This window comes from Phyllopteryx taeniolatus, chromosome 1 (genome assembly GCF_024500385.1).
Source record: "Phyllopteryx taeniolatus isolate TA_2022b chromosome 1, UOR_Ptae_1.2, whole genome shotgun sequence".
Lineage (NCBI taxonomy): Eukaryota > Metazoa > Chordata > Actinopteri > Syngnathiformes > Syngnathidae > Phyllopteryx > Phyllopteryx taeniolatus.
This window is the reverse complement of record NC_084502.1, coordinates 12,151,497-12,171,707: the sequence shown is the minus strand read 5'-3', so window position 1 is coordinate 12,171,707 and position 20,211 is coordinate 12,151,497. Positions and strand designations below refer to the sequence as shown.

The 20,211-nt window shown below is 45.5% G+C and overlaps 1 protein-coding gene across 2 annotated transcripts in view; it reads right to left on the bottom strand.

Moving 5' to 3' along the window:
* Window positions 1-19,951, bottom strand: part of LOC133477431 (voltage-dependent L-type calcium channel subunit beta-4-like) — a 28,784-nt gene extending 8,833 nt beyond the window's left edge. The window contains exons 1-13 of one of the 2 annotated variants that reach the window (XM_061772185.1): window positions 18,540-19,951; window positions 15,051-15,170; window positions 14,563-14,685; window positions 14,354-14,475; window positions 12,789-12,841; window positions 12,045-12,064; window positions 11,805-11,885; window positions 7,021-7,079; window positions 6,800-6,900; window positions 6,568-6,719; window positions 6,077-6,172; window positions 2,842-3,012; window positions 48-86 (exon numbers count right to left, since the gene is read on the bottom strand). In XM_061772185.1, the coding sequence (XP_061628169.1) occupies window positions 57-86; window positions 2,842-3,012; window positions 6,077-6,172; window positions 6,568-6,719; window positions 6,800-6,900; window positions 7,021-7,079; window positions 11,805-11,885; window positions 12,045-12,064; window positions 12,789-12,841; window positions 14,354-14,475; window positions 14,563-14,685; window positions 15,051-15,170; window positions 18,540-18,608 (1,197 nt within the window). In that variant the 5' untranslated portion in view covers window positions 18,609-19,951 and the 3' untranslated portion in view covers window positions 48-56. The remainder of the gene's footprint in view (window positions 1-47; window positions 87-2,841; window positions 3,013-6,076; window positions 6,173-6,567; window positions 6,720-6,799; window positions 6,901-7,020; window positions 7,080-11,804; window positions 11,886-12,044; window positions 12,065-12,788; window positions 12,842-14,353; window positions 14,476-14,562; window positions 14,686-15,050; window positions 15,171-18,539) is intronic. The other variant, XM_061772175.1, reaches the window with a different exon arrangement.
* Window positions 19,952-20,211: the final 260 nt, after the last annotated feature.

Below are 20,211 nucleotides of genomic sequence, written 5' to 3'. Positions count from 1 at the left end.
CACGTTGCAACCTCCGTGGCTTCGTGAGAAGTGCGAGGAAAACTCACCGCAAGCGGTCACTCGATTAACTCTTGAGTCTCCGAGAACTACAAAGTAAACATGGGCGAGATAACATGTTCGTCATATAACTAGCGGCATGACAACAACGACAACAAAAACTTCCCCCAAATGCACTTTTCCATTGAGCTCTTTGTGTCCAGTTTGTAGAAGCTTCTTCAATTTTGATTTCATTTCATTTGAATCCTGTTTGCATAATTCAAACTTGATTACTTTAAATTGGACTTTGAGCTTTTTTTTTTTAGGGGTGTGTGCGGGTGAGAACGGGTGTGCCTTCTGTGTTGAGGAGTAATAGAAGTAGCAGTAGCATTGGTTGGTAATAGTAGTAGTTAGTACTAATAGTTAGTAGTAGTAATAATAGTAGTAATAGTGCTAGTAGTACAACTGTTATTATTATTAGTTGTAATAGTAGTAGTAGTTGTATGACTGGCAATAGTAGTAAGTTAGTAGTCTTAGTGGTATTAGTAGTTGGTACTGCTACTACAAATAGTAGTCGTAGTAGTACATACATCTACTGCGACGACAGCGTTGCCTCAAGATACGAGCGACCCGGCGCCGCTCACTTGACGTCAAGCAGCACTTTGGCTGATAAAATCTTGCTCAGTCTTAACCATTGCGAAAAACTGTAACATCGCACAAAAATACAATTCATTAATACCAGCCGGGTGCTGAAAACAATTTGAAGCTGTAGACAAGAGATCCATTACGCCAGTGAAGTTACAGAGATATGGTGACCGAGAGAATTCCGCGGAAGACGCGAGACATTCACACGAATTGAAGGTGGAGGATTGCAAACAGCAGCTCGGCTTAATTACGATTGAACGGCGACGCTCCTAAAAGCCGCCATTTTGTGTCACGATCCAAGTAGCGCATTACTCTTCCTGGGAAATCTTCTTCCTCAAACCAACAACAGTTACTTTTGCAGCATCAATGTCTGTCACCGAGTATTAATTTGTAGCTGCTGATTGGAACGAAGAACAGTCCAGCTGTACAGGAGCGTTTAACCGCGGCGATTGGGAGGTGAATGTTGATTCTCCAATGCACAGTGACGCTGTTGTACCACAAAAGTGCAAAACGATATCACCGCAATATTTTTCTTATTTTCCTTGCTAAAAACGGTATTTGTATTTGTATTTACACATTAAGAATACAGTTTTACTGGCGTGTTAAATGCGCAATGCATTGTGGGTTAATTATTCATACCGACGTGCGCGGTCATAAATCGGTCACACAGGGTAAGGACTGACCCCCTGAAGGACTTACAATACTTAGCTTAAAAAATATTAACCATGAAAAGTGAGAACTCCCAACTTCGTCTGTGAGCTGGTTGCACGCGCTGCACGGCTGACATCACGTAGTAAGAAAAAAGGTTGTCTCGCTCAAACTTTTAAAAAAAGTTTAAAAGTTTAAAAAAACTTTTAAAAGTTTCGGAACTTACTGTATTGTGTTGGCCTGTCAAGTTTGCGCTAAGTTGCTGATTTAATGTGGCTTCAACTACACTCATATTTCCGTTATTGGTTCCTGTTGATGACATCATTCTGTAACTTGTGTGGCGTACATTGCCAAGTAATGGGTACGGTTAAGCAAGCTAATACTTTTTTTGTACCGTGGATAAGTGATATTACTGCCACTAGGCAGCTGCTGAAAGTAACTAAAAAGTTACTTTTGAAATCAAGTAATCAAGTTACTTTTTCAAGGTAACTGTGGCAACACTGTTAATGAAGAACAAGGTCACGCGGGGTTGCACATTTTTGTAACTGTGTGGTTGTACACAAAACTGCTGAGTGCGAGCTTTCTTATTAAAAGACTGAAAACAAAAGTTTGTGGAACGTAACTGCTATAACGAGCGAGACAGGCAGCCTTCTGGCAAGGAGTACAGAGTGTGGTGTGGGCGGGGCTAGAGCAAATGGGGGGGGGGGAGTGAGAGAGAGAGAGAGAGCGTTTCAAGGCAAAGCACATGAATGTACGTGTGTGTGTGTGTGTGTGTGTGTGAGGGTTTGATTACACTTCGTCAAACCAGGCACCTATGATGTTTTTATGACTATATTTTACAATATACTGGTACTTCTCTAGGCGGCACGTTAGTGACTGGTGAGCACGTCTGCCTCACAGTTCTAAGGACCGGGGTTCAAATCCCGGCCCCGCCTGTGTGGAGTTTGCGTGTTCTCCCCGTGCCTGCGTGGCTTTTCTCCGGGTACTCTGGTTTCCTCCCACATCCCAAAAACATGCGTGCTAGGTTGAGTGAAGACGCTAAATTTCCCGTAGGTGTGAATGTGAGTGCCAATGGTTGTTTGTTTCGATGTGCTCTGCGATTGGCTGGTGCCTCAGGCCCCCCGCCCGAAGATAGCTGGGATAGGCTCGAGGATGCCCGCGACGCGCGTAAGGATAAGCGGTAAAGAAAATGGATGGATGCTACTTGTCTTTTAGGATTAAAAAAAAAAAAGTTTTTAAAGTGGGAGTTTGGGGGGGACTGGAATGGAATAATTGCAAAATTTTACATATGCATTCATTTCAATGGGGAAAAATAGCTTCTAAGATAAGAGGGTTTTGAGATAACGAGTTGAACTCCTATCGCAAGGCACCATTGCACTACTAGTAGTCATAATAGTTAGTTAGATGTGGTAGTTGGATTAATAGGACTATTAGGAGTATGAGTGCAGCTCATATACTGATCACAACTGAAGCTACGGTGGCCTAAAAGGGAGCAAATAGTACGACTGTACCTCCAATGGCGCACGCTAAATGGCTAACCTCAACGCAATGTTGATGTTTTTGCCCTCACACCTGCTGACTGGAGTTAGCGGAAGGGGGCGTGATCACACTTTGGTCCTGGACCGGGTTGACGGGGGCAGAACAAGGAAGGTGGGTCGCACGCCAGTAAATGTCCAGATACTCGGCCAGATGTTCGCAGGCGTCCTCCAGCTGGTTCTCATCCAGGATCACGTCAAACATCTCCTGGGGGTCAAACAAACATACAAAATTAATACAGACAGACGTCATATCTGTTATGATGTCATCATATCCATCCGTCCATCTGGACCCTGCACACCTCACTTAGAAACAATAGATCATGTGATTTGAACTGTAATGTCATTTCATATGCTATAATTCAAGATGATAAATGTACATTTTTGAGTCAGCGCCCTATAGCGGGCTAGTCTCCAAAAGTCTTTTTTCGTTTGTTTGTTTGCTTTTCCTGGAAATGTCAGAAGATGTTTTATTAATTGAAATAATTTTTTTTAAAGGTCCCATATTTTGTCTATTTCCACCTCCATAGAGTGACTTTCTCTACCATGGACTTCGTATAAAAGTGTCAATTTCATTTCAAACAACACCTTGGTTTTGTCATCCGACTGTCCAGAAACGGCCCCTCCGACAGCTACTTCTGTTTGACCCACTTTTGGATCGCTTTGTCCATACTTGGCTAAGACCGCCCCCTTTCCTGTGACTGGTTGCCTCCGTGTTGGGAGAGCACACGGGTTTGTTACATCGACAGCGCCGGCTCGGGAGTCGAGAGGTAGGCGTAGCTCTTCGCGAGTGACGTAGATAAACTCGAGAAATTCCAATGAGCTGATTTCAGGCCTCTCGGCAGAAAAATGTCTGGAAGTCAGGAATGCGTGGACCATTTGAATTCATATTTCACATGTTTACTGAGGCACCATAGAGACAATATTGCATCCCAAATACTAGAAAAAGTTGGTTTGCCAAAATATAACCCCTTTAAATTTCAGCCAAAGCGATTCATACCCTTTCTTAATACAATCCAGTGTTCTGAATGTATAGTTGATTAGAATGCGCTATATTACAGTTTTTCTCAGTCACTTTGGTATTTCTCAGATCAGAACAGAAATTCTTTGAAGAACTTGTTCAATCTTGAAATCATTGTGTCACTTTTGCACATCAAAAAACAGAAAAACTAATTTCTTTGAATAAGTAGCAAAGGTTTTGGTACGTCCATGCAAATAATTACTTTGTACTATTTTCTGCTGTCGCCTACATTATCAGTTGCTTACATCATTTTTCTCAAAATCTTTAATAATATTCTAAGTTGACTAGTCTCACCTGCCACATTTAAGCCTTCGTTCATCGCATACAGTAAGTGTTTTCAATGCAAAATGGTTGAACAAGCTGTCATGCAGTAGACACAGAAAGCATTCAGACCCCCTTAAAATGTTCACATTTTTATATTGCAGCCATTTGCTAAAATCATTTCCGTTCATTTTTTTCCACATTAATGTACACACGGCACCCCATATCGACAGAAAAAAACGGAATTGTTAAAACCTTTGCCGATTTATTAAAAAAGATAAACTTATTCAGACCCTTTGCTGAGTATTTAGTAGAAGCACCCTTTTGAGCTAATACAGCCATTAGTCTTTTTGGGAATGATCCTCTGACATTCCTCCTTGCAGATCCTCTCCAGTTCTGTCAGGTTGTATGGTGAACGTTGGTGGGTAGCCATTTTCAGGTCTCTCCAGAGATGCTCAGTTGGGTTTAAGTCAGAGCTGTGGCTGGGCCATTCAAGAACAGTCACGGGGTTGTTCTGAAGCCACTCCTTCGGTATTTTAGCTGTGTGCTCATTTTTGAAGGTGAACCTTCGGCCCAGTCTGAGGTGCTGAGCACTCTGGAGAAGGTTTTCATCCAGGAGATCCCTGTACTTGGCCGCATTCATCTTTCCTTCGATTGCAACTGGTCGTCCTGTCCCTGCAGCTGAAAAACACCCCCACAGCTTGATGCTGCCACCACCACGCTTCACTGTTGGGACTGTATTAGACAGTGTCTGGTTTTCTCCACGCATGCCGCTTAGAATTAAGGCCAAAAAGTTCTATCTTGGTCTCATCAGACCATAGAATCTTATTTCTCACCATCTTGGAGTCTTTCAGGTGGTTTTTAGCAAACTCCATGCGGGCTTTCGTGTGTCTTGCACTGAGGAGAGGCTTCCGTTGGGCCACACTGCCATAAAGCCCTGACTGGTGGAGGGCTGCAGTGATGGTTGACCTTCTAGAACTTTCTCCCATCTCCCGACTGCATCTCCGGAGCTCCGCCACAGTGACCTTTGGGTTCTTCTTTACCTCTCTCTCCAAGGCTCTTCTCCCCCGATTGCTCAGTTTGGCCGGACGGCCAGTTCTAGGAAGGGTTCTGATCGTCCCAAACGTCTTCCATTTCAGGATTATGGAGGGCACTGTGCTCTTAGGAACCTTAAGTGGAACGGAGATTTTTTGTAACCTTTGCCAGATCTGTGCCTTGCCACAATTCTGTCTCTGAGCTCTTCAGGCAGTTCCTTTGACCTCATGATTCTCATTTGCTCTGACATGCACCGTGAGCTGTAAGGTCTTATATAGAGAGGTGTGTGGCTTTCCTAATCAAGTCCAAATAGTATAATCAAACACAGCTGGACTCCAATGAAGGTGTAGAACCATCTTAAGGATGATCAGAAGAATACTGAATACTTATGGCTGTGTGATATTTCAGTTTTTCTTTTTGAATAAATCTGCAGAATTTTCAACAATTCCGTTTTTTTTTCTGTCAATATGGGGTGCTTTGTGTACATTCATGAGGAAAAAAATGAACTTAAATTATTTGAACAAATGGCTGCAATATAACAAAGAGTGAAAGATTGAAGGGGTCTGAAAACTTTCTGTACCCACTGTTTGTGCAGCATATTTCTATATAGACTTAGACTTTTGCCAGGTAAATCTTGACTTTCGCTGTCTAACAGGGAAATGTATCAAGTGTTACATCAACCAATGGGCAACCTGTTTTCTGAAATAACTCATTGCACGAGAAGATTTTTGTTTTGTTGTGGATGAGAATTTGCCAGGAATGTCAGGTGGCAGGTGTTTTAACACAACTTTGTACACGTCTTCACTTTTTGTCATTTATTTGCGCAGTATCCAGCCCGAAGATACCCATTGACCAAATAGTTTATACAGTATATTTTGGCCATGTTGTGGTTTTTCCGTGTGTATGGGAACATGAAAATAAGCGTTACACAGAGGAAGAGGAGGAAGTGACATACAGGCGGACACTGCGCAAGCTTGTCCCCCGCCATCATCTGGACGTTCAGGTGTTTGCTCTGTGACTTCCCTCGAGATTTGATCAGCCTCTGCAAAACCTGAGAGCCCACACAGACACACCCAAGGAGTTACAAACTAATAAAGCAAAAGGAAATAACATTATCCGTTGCATGCTTACAGTTGAATGCCGGCATATGATGGAAACGGGACTTTTGAATGTGTGTCTTTTGTAAATCATGACAAGTCAAAATGTTAGCAGAGCTGCAGTGTCAGCACAGATTAGCACCTCTTCAAAATTTCAACTGAGGGCTTGGGGGGGGGGGGGGGTATTTGTTTTTGTGGATGTTCTACTGCATATTTTCCATTTGACTGATTTGAAGCCGTCAAGCATATTGCGCACAGAACAGAAGGTGAGCTGAGTAATGATTCATTTGTACGGGTCATCTATAGCGTAGCAGAAAGTGCAAGTGTACGAGGTGGGTTTGTGCTCTACTTTGGGCGAGGATACTTTGACGTAGACAACGATGGGGGCCAGAGACGTTTTCAGAAGCTGCGCAGGGTGATTGATGGTGTCTGCGTCCAGGATGACCAGCTGCAGAGACTTGGCGAGCTCAAAGATCCTCTCGATCTCGCTCTGGACCTCAGCTAAGAGCAGCACGGAAAAAAAACTCGCATGAACGCCAACGGCGGAAGAGAGGCCGGAGGACCATGTTGTCATAGCTCACCCAGGCTGGAGCGCGTGTTGGATCGCTCCATGATGGCCTTTTTGTTCAGCACCGAGCGCTTGGCCAGCGACAGGTCGGCGGTCACCCGTGTGATGGAGATCCTGCAGGCCAAAGCATCTGGTCACATCTCATCCATCACGGCAGCTTCATGAGGACAGAAATGTCCAATATCCAGTGGCTACAAATAAAGCACGAGCATCCGACAACACTTCTGTACGCACCTGCCGTCAAATCTGTGCTTTAGGAAGTCAAACAAGGCTTTCTGCATCATGTCTGTCACCTACAAAACACATCAACACCAGTTAGCACATGCAGTCATGCTTCCGCTTTTTCGTTTTCATGTTATACAAGAGGTGGGCGGAGTTGCCAAAAATTGTACTCAAGTAACTTTACAATAATAATATCATCCCAGAAAAGGGTAAAAGTAGTCCAGCAGGGAATTACTTGAGTAAAAGTAAGTATTTGAGGAAAAACTACTCAAGTATGGATTAATAGCCTGGGGAGTAACTTCTAAATTATTCTTTTTTTGTATCACATGTGAACCTCAAATAGACAAAAATGTTCAAACGGACAAACACGTTCAAGCCCCCACTGGAATGCAAGCTGGCAACACATAAAAAAAGCCAGTTACCCCTTTGTGATTTAAATGGAAATCCTGGCTTTCTATAGGCTGGCAGTATTAAGATCATTGGTTTTGTACTGATCATTATTTGTTTCCCGAAGTGTAGGAAAGTAACTAAATACATGAAAGAAGAGCAGGTCATTTAATAACAAAATGTTTATAGGGAAAATCTGTCATTAAATTACAGTTGCTTTTTGGGAATTTCCATGTTTACAATTACGTTATATTTGAAAAACAGCCACTTTCCTCTTCTTAAGCTGATGTTACACGTATAAGAATGGGGTGGAGCTCTTCCAAGTGCAACACATTTATTTGTATTTTTTGTAGGAGGGGTTTGGGGATTGTGTTAACAGAGAAACAAAAACACAATGCGTGAGCACGACGTTTCATTCACCTCTTCCGACATGACTGTCTCCTCACTTGATGCAACTGCTCTGTCACTAGCCTGATCTACGTCAAGGATACTCTCAGGTCTTGGGAGTTGTTGTAGCATACCGTCATTGCTCAGGTCACCTGGCACACCAACGGCACTTCTGCTACATCTTGCAGTGGCACAGCTACAGCAACTTGCTGGTTCCCTCAACTTATTTGCTTCTCAGGGCTTTGGCGAGGCTGGAATGGCTCTGTCAGCGGATTGAGCGCATATGGTGTCTTCTGCGTCCTATTGTTAGCCGGCACTGGTAGGTGGTCATCGTCATCATCATCATCTCTGCCGGACTCAGGTTGTTGATAGACTTGCCTGTACTTTCCTTCCCTTTTTGTGATTTCCAGCTTCTCTCAGCTTGGACAAGTTCTCCTTGGTCAACTTCTCAGAGTGAAGCAAGCACGGCAGCAAGAGGTTCCTGTGAATCATCCTGTCATTCCCTTTTCCGTTCTCTGCATTGACTTGGCAGACTGGGATGTTGTCTCCTTTCCTTTCCTTCACCGTCCTACTGTCTTTCCCAGTAGGACCAAATTTTTCCAGGGCCACCTCTCGGAGTCAGGTTGCGTACAAGGACTCTTTGGGCAGGCGCAAGGTGTCTGCCATGCCCTCTCCTGTCATAGTGCGCCTTGCCACGGGCAAGCTGTCTTGGAAGCAATCTGGTAGGCATTTTGCATCCTCATTTTCCTTTGGCCCATATAATCTGCATAAGAACTATGGTTCTCATCTCTTCTGATGTCAATCGGCAGTCGAGGGGATCTCCTGAAGACAAGTAAGTAAGTGTTGCCTTGTTTCTTGTACAATTTTACGCATGGACCACTTTGGCAAGAGAATCCTCAAGGGTACGTAACATGGACGAAAGTGTGGGGTTTAATCTCTCCACTTCCTGTTCCCTTGTGGATAGTAAGGTGTTGTGTAGAAGCTTTGAATGACACAGAGGTTATTCAGCCTTGCCATCAGTTGGTTCTCAAACTCTTTAACCTTGTCATGGTGCAGCCTACTTGGGAATCCAAACTTGAGTGCGAAGTCACTAAATATTCTGTCCGCAACAGTTTTAAATGTTTTGTTCTTTGTCACGTAGGCCTGTGCAAACCTTGTGAAGTGGTCCATGACCACCAGAATGTACTCTTATCCATGCTTGCATTTATGTAACCCTTTTCAGCCCAAGTCAGAGTGCGGGATCTGTACGCGATCACTCTGACCTTTGTCACTGGTACAACACTGCTCCCAAGCCAACTTGCGATGTGTCACAGTGCAGTACAAGTGGTTGTGTGAAGTCTGGATAGCCCGGGACTGGTGGCTTGGTGAGTGCTTCAATGAGCTGCTCGAACACTTCTTGGTGAGAGCTATCCCACTGTATGGGTGTCCGTGATGGTAAGTGACCCTTCTTGTTCTTTGCTGTTTTTCTGTCTTTCAACAGGTTGGTCTGCGTTGGATCTTACCTGATCTCCTGGAGTGAGTAGGTTGTAGAGTTGATGGACAATCCCGAAGAAATTGGAGATGAATGGCCTGTAATACGAGAGTAATCCCAGCATCTGACAAACATCACCAACAGTGGCAGGCGTCCTCTCGTGCAGGGCCCTCACTGGTGCCATCTCTGCTGGGTCCATAGTGTTGCCCTCTTCGCTCACCAACTTGCCAAGGAAGTTTACACTGAATCTAAACAGCTCACACTTCTTTGGGAACAATTTCACACCATGCATTTTGTAACTGCTCCACATGCTCTTCAAAACTGCTGCTATGGACCAGGTTGTCATCTAGGTAGAGGAGGCAAATTGTGTCTTTCAGGCCAGCCAAACAGTGCTCCAATGCTTCTCTGGAACTCGGCAGGTGCAGAGGGTATGCGGACATACTCGTACAGCCCCCAAGGTGTATCGAAGTCTGTTAGTAGACCGCTTTCTTAAGCAAGGAAACCTTGGTGATACGCTTTCCCTTGATCCAAGACAGAAAGCCACGAGCTTCCTCCCAATGTATCCAACATGTCCCGATTCCTTGGTATAGGATGACGATCTGGCATTGATTCGCGGTTGAGCTCCCTGTAATCACAACACAGCCGTAAAGCACCGTCTTTCTTGTGAACACACACCACTGGCGAGGCGTAAGATGACCTTGATGGTGTAATCTAACCTCTGTTCAGCAAGTCTCGCGAGTACTGTTTAACTTCAGTGTGGAGCGGTTTCAGGACAGACATTTTTGCACATGGTCATGGAGCATTATGTGCATCTCCAAAGACGGTATGCTTCCCACATCCCCACTGTCATATGCGAAGGCCTCGCATTCCTCCCGTAGCATCCTTTTAGCCACTTCCTCTTGTTCGCTTGGAAGGTGTGTCAGGTCCACAGGAGGATCCCAGGTCCTCCGTCTTTCCTCTTTTCTGTCCGGCTGTGGGGTGGGCTCTTCCTTGCTGGTTGCACTGCTGCACCTGGATTCCGTACCACTTTTGAGGTGCTGTTTTTCCATATTGTCCTTGGTGAATATACAGTCTTTATGGTTTCAAACTGGTCCACCACTTTGTTGCGATTGAGATGAATGGTGTGAGCCATGATGTTTGTCATTGGGATGGCCACATAGGGTGTCCCGCCGAGCTCTGATTTGCTGCTGGTCCAGGAAGCGGTTCACCATACATTGGCTACCTACAAGGTTCATAAGATTGACTGCTGCTTTGGATTTAAATATTGAACAGTATTGCCAAGTAATAGGGCTTCAGCTATCCTTTCTTTAGGTTTTGGCTCAGGCAGCGTTGTTAGGTGACGTTGTTTGGGCTGGGACTGTTTAGTTTGGACTGTTGGTGGTTCCGCCTCAGTAGCCCTCTTCCATTTCCCCTCGGGGCTCCTTGTACTCTGCAACCTCGGGATAAGTGGCCTTTCTTGCCCAAAAGAGGCAGAAATGCAACACATCACATATGTGGTTAAGCTGCAGCTGCCTGTGATTATGCACATGGCCAGCAGGTGGCTTCGCGTGCACATGAAGCGTCAAGAAATCAACCCTTACTCCAACCAATGGCTGAAGTGTTACGATGCTTCATGAAGCTTCATCTTGCCATTACTAATTCATACACTCAACGCACACATTTGACCTGTTAACAGAGAAACAAAAACACAATGCATCAGCACGACTGTTGCATCACGTCTCATTCATCGTACTGATGACCGTCCCGCTACGGTGGCTCCGGTGCAGCCACTTGCGCCAAAGAAGCCCAAAGGGAAAAAACAAGCACGCAGAGTTCATCCTTTTGGTGCTCCATGAAATGAGGCTTAGTGAGGTTTTATGGCAGCTGGTTATTTGAGGTTTGGGGGAAATAGGAGGAGAGAAATCAATATCCCTGATGACAAAGACACAAATGCTGTGTGTTTGCTTGTTTCCATCTGAATGAAAGAAACACTGGCTATTTTTTTTTTGTGCAAAAGTATTGCTCGGCCGTAGTTAAGCAGAGAGAGACAGAGAAGAAAGGAGCACAACAGAAATGATGGCAATCAAGACAAAGATCGCATCCGGTTATACACACCCCCCGCCCCACGCTAAGTTTTTAAGCCATCTTTTTCCATGCGCTTTTACAGTACTCCACAAGCAAGTCCAAATTTAGAGCTGCGCGCTGTCAGTGCAGTACCACATTGTGCCACAGCATCCCAGGCAGCACTGAGGTCTGCTGGAAAAGATACAGCATAATTAAGAGCAAGAAGAAGCGCCAACAGGCAGATCTTTAACTTTTACTTTTTCAGTAAGCAAAACAAATTCAAATATAATTGATAGAAATAAAAACAATCACAATTCTGACCACTTACCTTTTCCTCCAACACTCTAGTACATTAAATACAAGGAAATTCCTGTACTTCAGATAATGTTAGATACTTTAAAACTCTCAATAAGGGTAACCTTTAGTTCTACCAAAGTAATTATTTGTCAAGATACTTATAGTCAAGCATGGTTTTGCGGTACTTCATACAAGACTGTGATCGTCTCACCTCGTAGCCTTTTAGCGAAGGCCCCACCAGCACCACCGGCCGCATGGAGGGAACGACATCGTACGGGGGGACAAGCTCCGTCTACACACACACACACACGCACACACACACACACACACACACACATCGAAATGTTGAACACAAACACATTACGCATTACGAACGGTATTATCCGATGTCACTAATTGTGCACAGACAGAGCAGCTGTAGAACGCAACATTTGTTTGGCGGAAAACACACCTGTTTCTGCTTCTGTTTAGCTTTCAGAAGGAAAGGAGCAAACATCAGGCAAAAAGGAGGAAGCTCACGAGGTAATACATCAATCATTTCATGAAGAAAAAGATTAAAGAGCCCGTATTTTGTCGATTTCGGCCTCCATAGAGTGACTCTCTAACATGGACTTAGAATAAAAGTGTCAATTTCGTTTCAAACAATATTAATTATTGAGCTTTTTAATATGAACTGTGACAGCAACTTCTGTTTGAGCCACTTTTGTATCCACTTTGTCCAGATTTGGCTAAGACCGCCCCCTTTCCTCTGATTGGTTGCCTCCGTGTAGAAGACCCACACGTGTTTATTCGGGAGCAGAGAGGTAGGCGGAGATGTTCGCTAGTGACGTGGATAAACTCTGGTGAAAGAGAAACTCCAGTGAACTGATTTCAGGCCTCTCGGCAGGAAAACGTCTTGTGCTCCGGAATGCGTGGATGATTTCAATTCATATTTCACATCATTACTCAGGCACCATAGAGACGATATTGCATCCCAAATACTAGAAAAAGTTGGTTTGGTCAAATACGGGACCTTTAACAAAGATGGGCGATAAAAGAGACACCAACACTTTAAGGGCTCATCTCACGCACGCATTGAAACTTTATTTCCTGTCGGCATGTATGTTAAGTATCTTACGAGGATGGTACAGCTCTCGTTTGGGAAGCTAGCAGTCCCCGCAAAACTCGGCAGCTGGACTCTTCCAGCTCTACAGACCTGCAGATGGTGGCGTGGACCTCCAGCCTCCGGATGACGCGTTGCCTCCTTTCCTGCAGAGTGACAAAATGCAAAGTGTCATTGTGGCCCAGTCCCCCTCAGGTAGCAATTTGGAGAAACGCACAAAGCGAAGAAGTTGGCGTGCCAACAAGGAAACCTTCATTAAGAGGCGCCGTGGAAATGTGGCTTCGGGGCAGTGACAGCAGGCGGCTGACGTAGAGCGCAAGAACTCAAAAGTGCATACACTCCCCTCCAAAAGTCAGTCCAATTTCTTTACTTTGGCTTCAGAATGAAATCATTTGGATTAGACGAGCGATCGAACTGAGAGAGTTTCCACAGCACATCCACTCTCATTTTCACCTTTTCGGATTTGGGTTTTGCCTGTCAAGACCACATTTTAGAGATGCTCTAGATAGATAGATAGATAGATAGATAGATTCCAGTACCGAACGCTGTACATGACATACAGTATCTTTTTTTTAGCCTACGGTGCATCCGCAAAGTACAAAGCTTGAACTTTATCAACATTTTATATTGCGGCATTGTACCAAAATGGATGAAACTCATTTGTTTCTTTAAAATTCTACACATAGCCCTTCATAATGACAATGTGAAGCATTTTACAAATGAATTCAAATATTTTGAAGAAAGAGTTAAAGAAACATCTCAAGGATCGGAACCCGATCCCGGCAACGGCGGGGAATACATCGCACGGGTTCGCCATCGACGAAGGTTCAACTTGACGCTCCGATCAATCGCTCCGTCGTTGTCCACAACTTCGTCAGCCAAATAAAAACTACAGACGCTCCTCTTGGTTTTGCGAAGCCCCGAACAGGCTGCGGTACTTCCAAAACTCAGCTGCCGGGGTCCTCGCCCACCCCAAGCCCTGGCAGCACATCACCGCCACGCTCATCCGGTCAACTGGCATCGCATGGGAAATCCTGCTCCTCACCTCCGAATCCCTCCGAGCGCTTTCCCCCCGGTACCGGTCAGACCCCCTCCACCCACGCAGCCCATCCTAGGACTCCGGTCCCCTCTCCGTGCCCCGCGCCCGCCCGCGTGGACGTCCACCCTCTGGAATTGTGTCCCCCTCAAAAACTCAAACGCTTTCTATCTTTGGTGCTCTTCATTCAGTCTTTGCCCGTCCCACTTGTGTAAAGCGGCCTCAGGTTCCATGAAAGGCGTTATATAAATCTAAGTTATTATTATTATTATTATTATTTACATTTGAAAGTGAATTAAAGAAAAAAGAAAATGAATAATGAAACTAACTTCAAGTGTATTTAGGCTCCTAAAGCTACGTACATTTAAAAAACAATAAATTTTTCATGTGGTCATTATGAGGTGTTGAGTCTTGAACCTTTTGGGGAAAATGAACTCATTCGTTTTGGGGTACGGCTATTATGATGTACCAAAATGTGGGAAAAGCAAAGCTCTGAAAATGCCTTCTGCACGCGCTGTACGTATCCGAGCAAGATTTCATACAAAAGCCGCCAGGACGTGTGCCGTTTCCGAATCCGAGCAATTTTGCCTGCGGTGCGAATGTGGCCTGTGTGACCTCTGACCTCGCCGCTGCCTTCTGCTCCTGTTTGATCCTGATGGCCTCCAGTTTGACGGGGCTCGGGATGAACGTGACGTCCGCGCCCTCCTTCACCAGTCGACCGATCCACCAGTCGTTGTTGTATTTCTGCGGGACGGCAAAGGCGCGTTGAGCGTCCCTGCGGACTCGTTACGCTTTGTTTGAAAAAAAACGGACAGAACGATGGCCTCTCACCTCTTTTATGTGCAGGAAGTCTTTGGTTTCAAAATTAATAGCTGCGCCTTGGACTGGACAATCTTCATCCAGAGCCCCGCAATAACTAACGTTGGTTTTGACGGCAAAGGCCACTGCTTTCGACTGTTCACAACAAATACAGAAACAAAACAGTGGAACGTGTCAAACGAGCACAGTGGCGTGCAAAGCTCCGGTGCTGCCCGGGGCACAGAGCTGCATGGTGCCCGGATCCAAGTTTTTCACCTTGAAAACCAATTGTCGATGTTGGAGGTGTGCGGGAGGGGCTGGGGGGTAATAAGTCGTACCTAGTTTGTCACCCACCTTCACAATCGGCGACGGAGGATCGAAATGTTTCACCCTTGCAATACAGTGGGGAGGGAGTGGGAGGGGGGGGGCCGTTTGGATGAAAGGCTCTCTGACCCCCCCCACCCTCTTTCACGCCACTGAACAAGCGCAGCCCATAATAAGGCTGAGCTCTGGGTTCTCACCTTGGCTCTCTCCAGCTGCAGCTGAGCCTGGCGCTCGGCTTCGCGCCGAGACGCCTCCCGGTCGTCCTCCAGGGACAGGTCGGAATCCGAGGGGCGACTAACGTAGGAATCGGCTGAACCCTAAAGGAAACAATGACGGATTTCAAATGGGTGACACAAAGGCTCTGATTCGAGCACTAGCTACTCGTATGGTGGCTGCAAACTTTTCAACAAGTCGCAGTTTGGCATATGGTGAACAATTCTTGCAAACAGAGTGAGGGCTCGCCTAAACCGGTTTATTGGCACTCCCAGTTGAAGTGAACTTCAAAATACAACATACAACAAAGAAAAACAAAACGACAACAACGAAAACACTTTATTTAGCTAAATGAGATTAACTTTGTGTTCCAAAAGTAACTAGCTTAATGCTAACACACAATGTAAAATGCCATAAACAGGCTAACGAAACAAGCATCAATGTTGCAGTAATTATAAACCTTTTAAACAATTTATACTTGAATACAAGCAGGAGCAACACATGCAGACAGGGAATACAACAATACTGACAGTTATATATACTTTATCCTTTATTTTTTTGGGGAAAATTACTCATAATATTGCAACTTATTTAGGACGGTAATGTTCATCATTAAGTCTGTGCGTAGTACAGCTGCATGTAATTTACTGCCCCCTGGTGGCCAAGGCACGCACCCCAGAATCAGCAGCGCAAAGCCCGTTGAATTCTAATGATGCACAAAAGGTATAATTAATTGCTTTCATTCTATTAAATTATTATATTACTGTATGTTTTTATAAAGTACACTTAGGCCTGTCACGATAATTACTATATTGACTTATAGTTCAATAAATAAAATGGACATGATAGTTTTTCCGGACTCGATAAATTGTCATTGTTGCGGCGAGCCGATGGAGTTTGATGGCTGTGTCTTTAGCCGCTAGCGGGCTCATGGAATGCCGGCGGACCGGTACTCTTGCCGGTGTTGGCTCCGTCCGATACGCCACAGCGTTGCTCCATGTGCAGTGTGGAAATTCACACAACAGAGACACTTAAGGGAAAGTTAACTGTTTGTTGTGTTCGCTAGCCCGCGAGACAACGAGCTAGCTCGCAAGCAAACGAGCTAGCCTGCGAGCTAATGAGCTAGTGAGTTAAGGGGCTAAACAGCTCACTCGACCGCGGCAATGCCGTTGTTATTTGTGTCAGTCCACAATTAACACACATGGGGACGTTAACTGTTTATTAAGCATAACGTCAGTGGCACACGTTTTTCAGCCAATAGTTGACTACAGCGAATGGCGAAGTATATTTGATTGACTGGTGAAGGGCTCGTCTTCAGCGGAGTGGCCACTTCGAATGGGACAGACTGCGAACCGAACCTTCATCACTGTATTTCAAGCTGAAGCGTGAAGTGTTTGAAGTTTAAAGTGAGTAGAGGAGCGAGCGCTATCCATTTGGGCGGCAAAAGCGCATGTCTGTCCAAACGACAGAGAAGTCAAACTCAAGCCATCATGGCCTTCTTAAGAGGGAAACAGACCTTCTACAGCAGTGATTCTCAACTGTTGTCACCCGGGGACCTGCATTTTCCTATCGTTGCAAAGTCGCAACCCACTTTCATGCAAGTTAAGAACGATAGATTTTTTTTGCGTAAAAAAAAACGTAGTATATTATATACAGTATATAAATGCCATTTCACATGAGTTTCCTGTACCGCCAAAGGCATATTGCTTGCCAAGATACCCGTCAGCCAGAGGCTGAGCTGCACTGTATTTGTTTCCAGAGGAAACTAGACGCTACAGAACAAGGAAGTAACTGTTCTTGTCACTTTACTACTATGTTCCGTGTGCGAACTTAGTACGCTTGTGTACTGTATCGGAAAAATCGGCATTGTAATTTTTCTACTAGGTCCGTGACCCACTTTTGGCTCCCGACACACCAGTTGAGAATCACTAGCTAAACGGATTAGAAGTGAAACAGCCAAAAGAACAACTCAATGCTAGGCTGGGCTCATTTACAAATGACGCTCCTATGCCAACTTTTAGTCTACGTCCACCATGACCAGTCGGCCTCCAACGATACACCGAGGTCACGATTTCTCACCCAAAGTCCTACAGTGACTGTATCTGCACTTCTTTCCTGCTGTGCACTCCGTGGCCTCTTTGGGGCAGTGATGTGCAATGCATGGAGCTACACTTTTACAGTATGCTTAAAAAAAGAGTAGAAGAAGAATGTCACGGGGGGGGGGGGGGGAACAAATTAAGCTTGTTTTTCACAGATTGGGAAGAATATATGCCTGTGAGCATTGTTATATTACCTGTCTGTATGTATTAGTACCGTGTTTGTGTGTCAATATTCATTATTTGAAGGTAAATCCCTCCCGTTATCTAATGCTCATTTTAGCTAGCCCGTCAATAGGGTTTTCCATTGACTGTTAGCATTAAGCTGCCGATTTCTGAAACCATCCTGTGAATCTCGTATTTAAATATACGATGTCTGTAATTCTTTTTGTTGTGTGTTACAGTAAACTACAACCGGGGTGTCAAAGTGTTTTTAAAGCGCGCTCAGGCAGGACAGAAGAATATACATCACATGCTTGCTGCAAGCAACTCAGAGTGTGTGGTTACGGCCATGTAGCTTTATGTGGCACATAACGTCCATCCATTTGCGATGATCGCGGTTGATTCAGCCTTTAATTTTGCCGTGTTTCTCACTCGCTTCTGCTCTCCTTGCGTAGTTGAACTTGCAGTCTTAGCTTAGCCAGTAGCGCTCAAAAGCAGTCCCGTGACACATGCCGGAGGAGGCTTGATGAAGAAATGTATCTTCAATCTAGGCTTACGTTTTATTGCATGAACTTACATAATAATAATTGTTTTATTGTTACATTACTTTCATTAAGGCTGGTAGCACTGTGAGCGCATATGGCTGTGTGTGGCGTGGAGGCACACGGTTGCAAGGGCGTGTCGCGGTCGGGCCATTTCAAAGACGACACGCATTTGTGTATTTGAAGACTGCGATTTTTGGTTTCGATACAAAATCGATACAGCCCTCATGACCAAGGTGAAAAGGCTTGTCATTTATTTCAGCTATTTGCTGTCTTCATTAGCCACGATCACGTTAGCTATGTCTGAATTTCCGCCACGTCTATTTTTGAGTCAACTTACCTGTTGAAATGTTAATTACTTCTGGCTGGTGTTGGGTCTCCCTTTCAAGCAGTTGACCTCGCCTAACATCTTCTTTTTGACTGACACTTTACACATTCAAGCAACAGCTAAAATCATCATTCAAACCCTAGCCTGTTTTCTCATTCAGTCTGACAGAAGGGTTTGTTCACTAGTGGTGCCGTCGGAGAACGCTTCGCCTTTTGCCACCCGGAAGAATGTGTAACTTCACGGTGAACTGTTCTATATATAGAAGCCAAAGGGGAAGGGGGATTCGTGACTGCGGGGAGTCTGCCTGCAGAGCGATGCAACAAAGACGGGCGCATCAAAACATACCTTGTTAAAGATCAGTCCTGTAGCGCTGGAGTCAGACATGATTTCCCCCCACCTCCCCAATGGTGGCATGGGGGAGATGGAGGGAGGCAGCGTCTGCCGAAGTGCTTCACGGCTGCCGTTGCTGTGATGCCGACCGTCATTTGCTACCCAAAAGTGATGCAGTGATTATAAGGCTGCTCTGTGCACAGCTCAGCACCGACACCGGCACCGGCACCGGCATCAGCATCAGCAGCGGCATCAGCATCAGCACCGGGATCAGCATCAGCATCAGCATCAGCATCAGCGTCAGCGTCAGCGTCAGCTCCACCCAGATGGAAAAGCTGCAGGATCTGCCTGTGCAGCATCACGCGTTGCTAACTATGCGTAGCAGCCAATCCCTCATTCAGGACGGTCCGGTGTCACGTCCAGAACGAAAGGGGACACATTTTGATGCGCAGCCGCACTGTGGACAAATACAGGTGCATCTCAATAAATGAGAATACTGTCGGAGAGTTGACTAACAACTAACAACTGCCAACTACATTCCTATTGGATGACTCAACTGGCCAGGCCCCGCCCTTGAAAACCAGACACTTTCAGAGTCACAGATACCACAGGCTATAGCGTGTGGATGGTGACCCCAAGTGAACAAAAGTAATACCTGCACCACGCACGCATATTTTGTATCGATATGCGAAATACATTTTTACGCGAATAATGAATGGAACAATCAGTGAACTAATCAATCATTTTGTAAGAGTGGGGGAAAGGTGAATAACAGTGTGGGCAGAGTCATAATGCTTTAAAATGAATATAAATAATTAAAATAATCCAAAAAAGATATAGTCTCTACTTTTCATCTATGGCGGGGGGTTGTGGAACGTAAGCCCGCAAGAAACGAGGGACGACCGTATTGATCAAAACAATACATAATTGCTCGATGGAGCGCTTTTAGCATCCATCCGTTCACAGCACCGCTTCTCCTCCTTACGGCAGCGCCCAATCCGGCCGATTCTGGGCGGGAGGCGGGGTTCGCCCTCAACTGGTCGCCGGCCAATCGCAGGGCACAGACAGATAAACTCACTCAAACACACTCGCTTTCACGCCTACGGACAACTTCGACGTCTTCGAGTTTTTGGAATGTGGGAGGAAGCCGGAGTACCCAGACAAAAGCCACACAGGAGCCTGGATTTGAACCCACGACCTCACAGTTGTGATGCGGATGCGTTAAGCAGTCTTACACCGTGCCGCTGGTTCGAAGGTGTTTAAAGAATTAAAGGTGAAAAAGTGGCCCCCGCATCGTCCAGTTTTGCGGCACACGGAGGAAGAAGTTTGTCTTCAAGCAAAAGGCGAGCAGTCGCCGCCGGCTCGCACGCGTCCCCGGGCCAAGCAAAGACCCCCCTTTCTTGTCCATTATGCTGGTTTGCCGCACGCTCTCATCGGCCTCATTTAAGGTCGCTGCCTAAGAATGAAGTGCACTCCACCGCAGCTTTTAGCACAACATGACTCAGGGCTTTATTTCTCGCATGTTTTCTATTTTATGAAAAGCAGATCTGCAGGCTCACACACACACACACACACACACACACACAGACACACACAGGCTTTGGGATGGGCAATGCAGGATGACTCTTTTCATCATTAGGGCTGAACAGGAAGCAGGAGTTGAGGGCGCAGTGCCTGCAACCAAGCG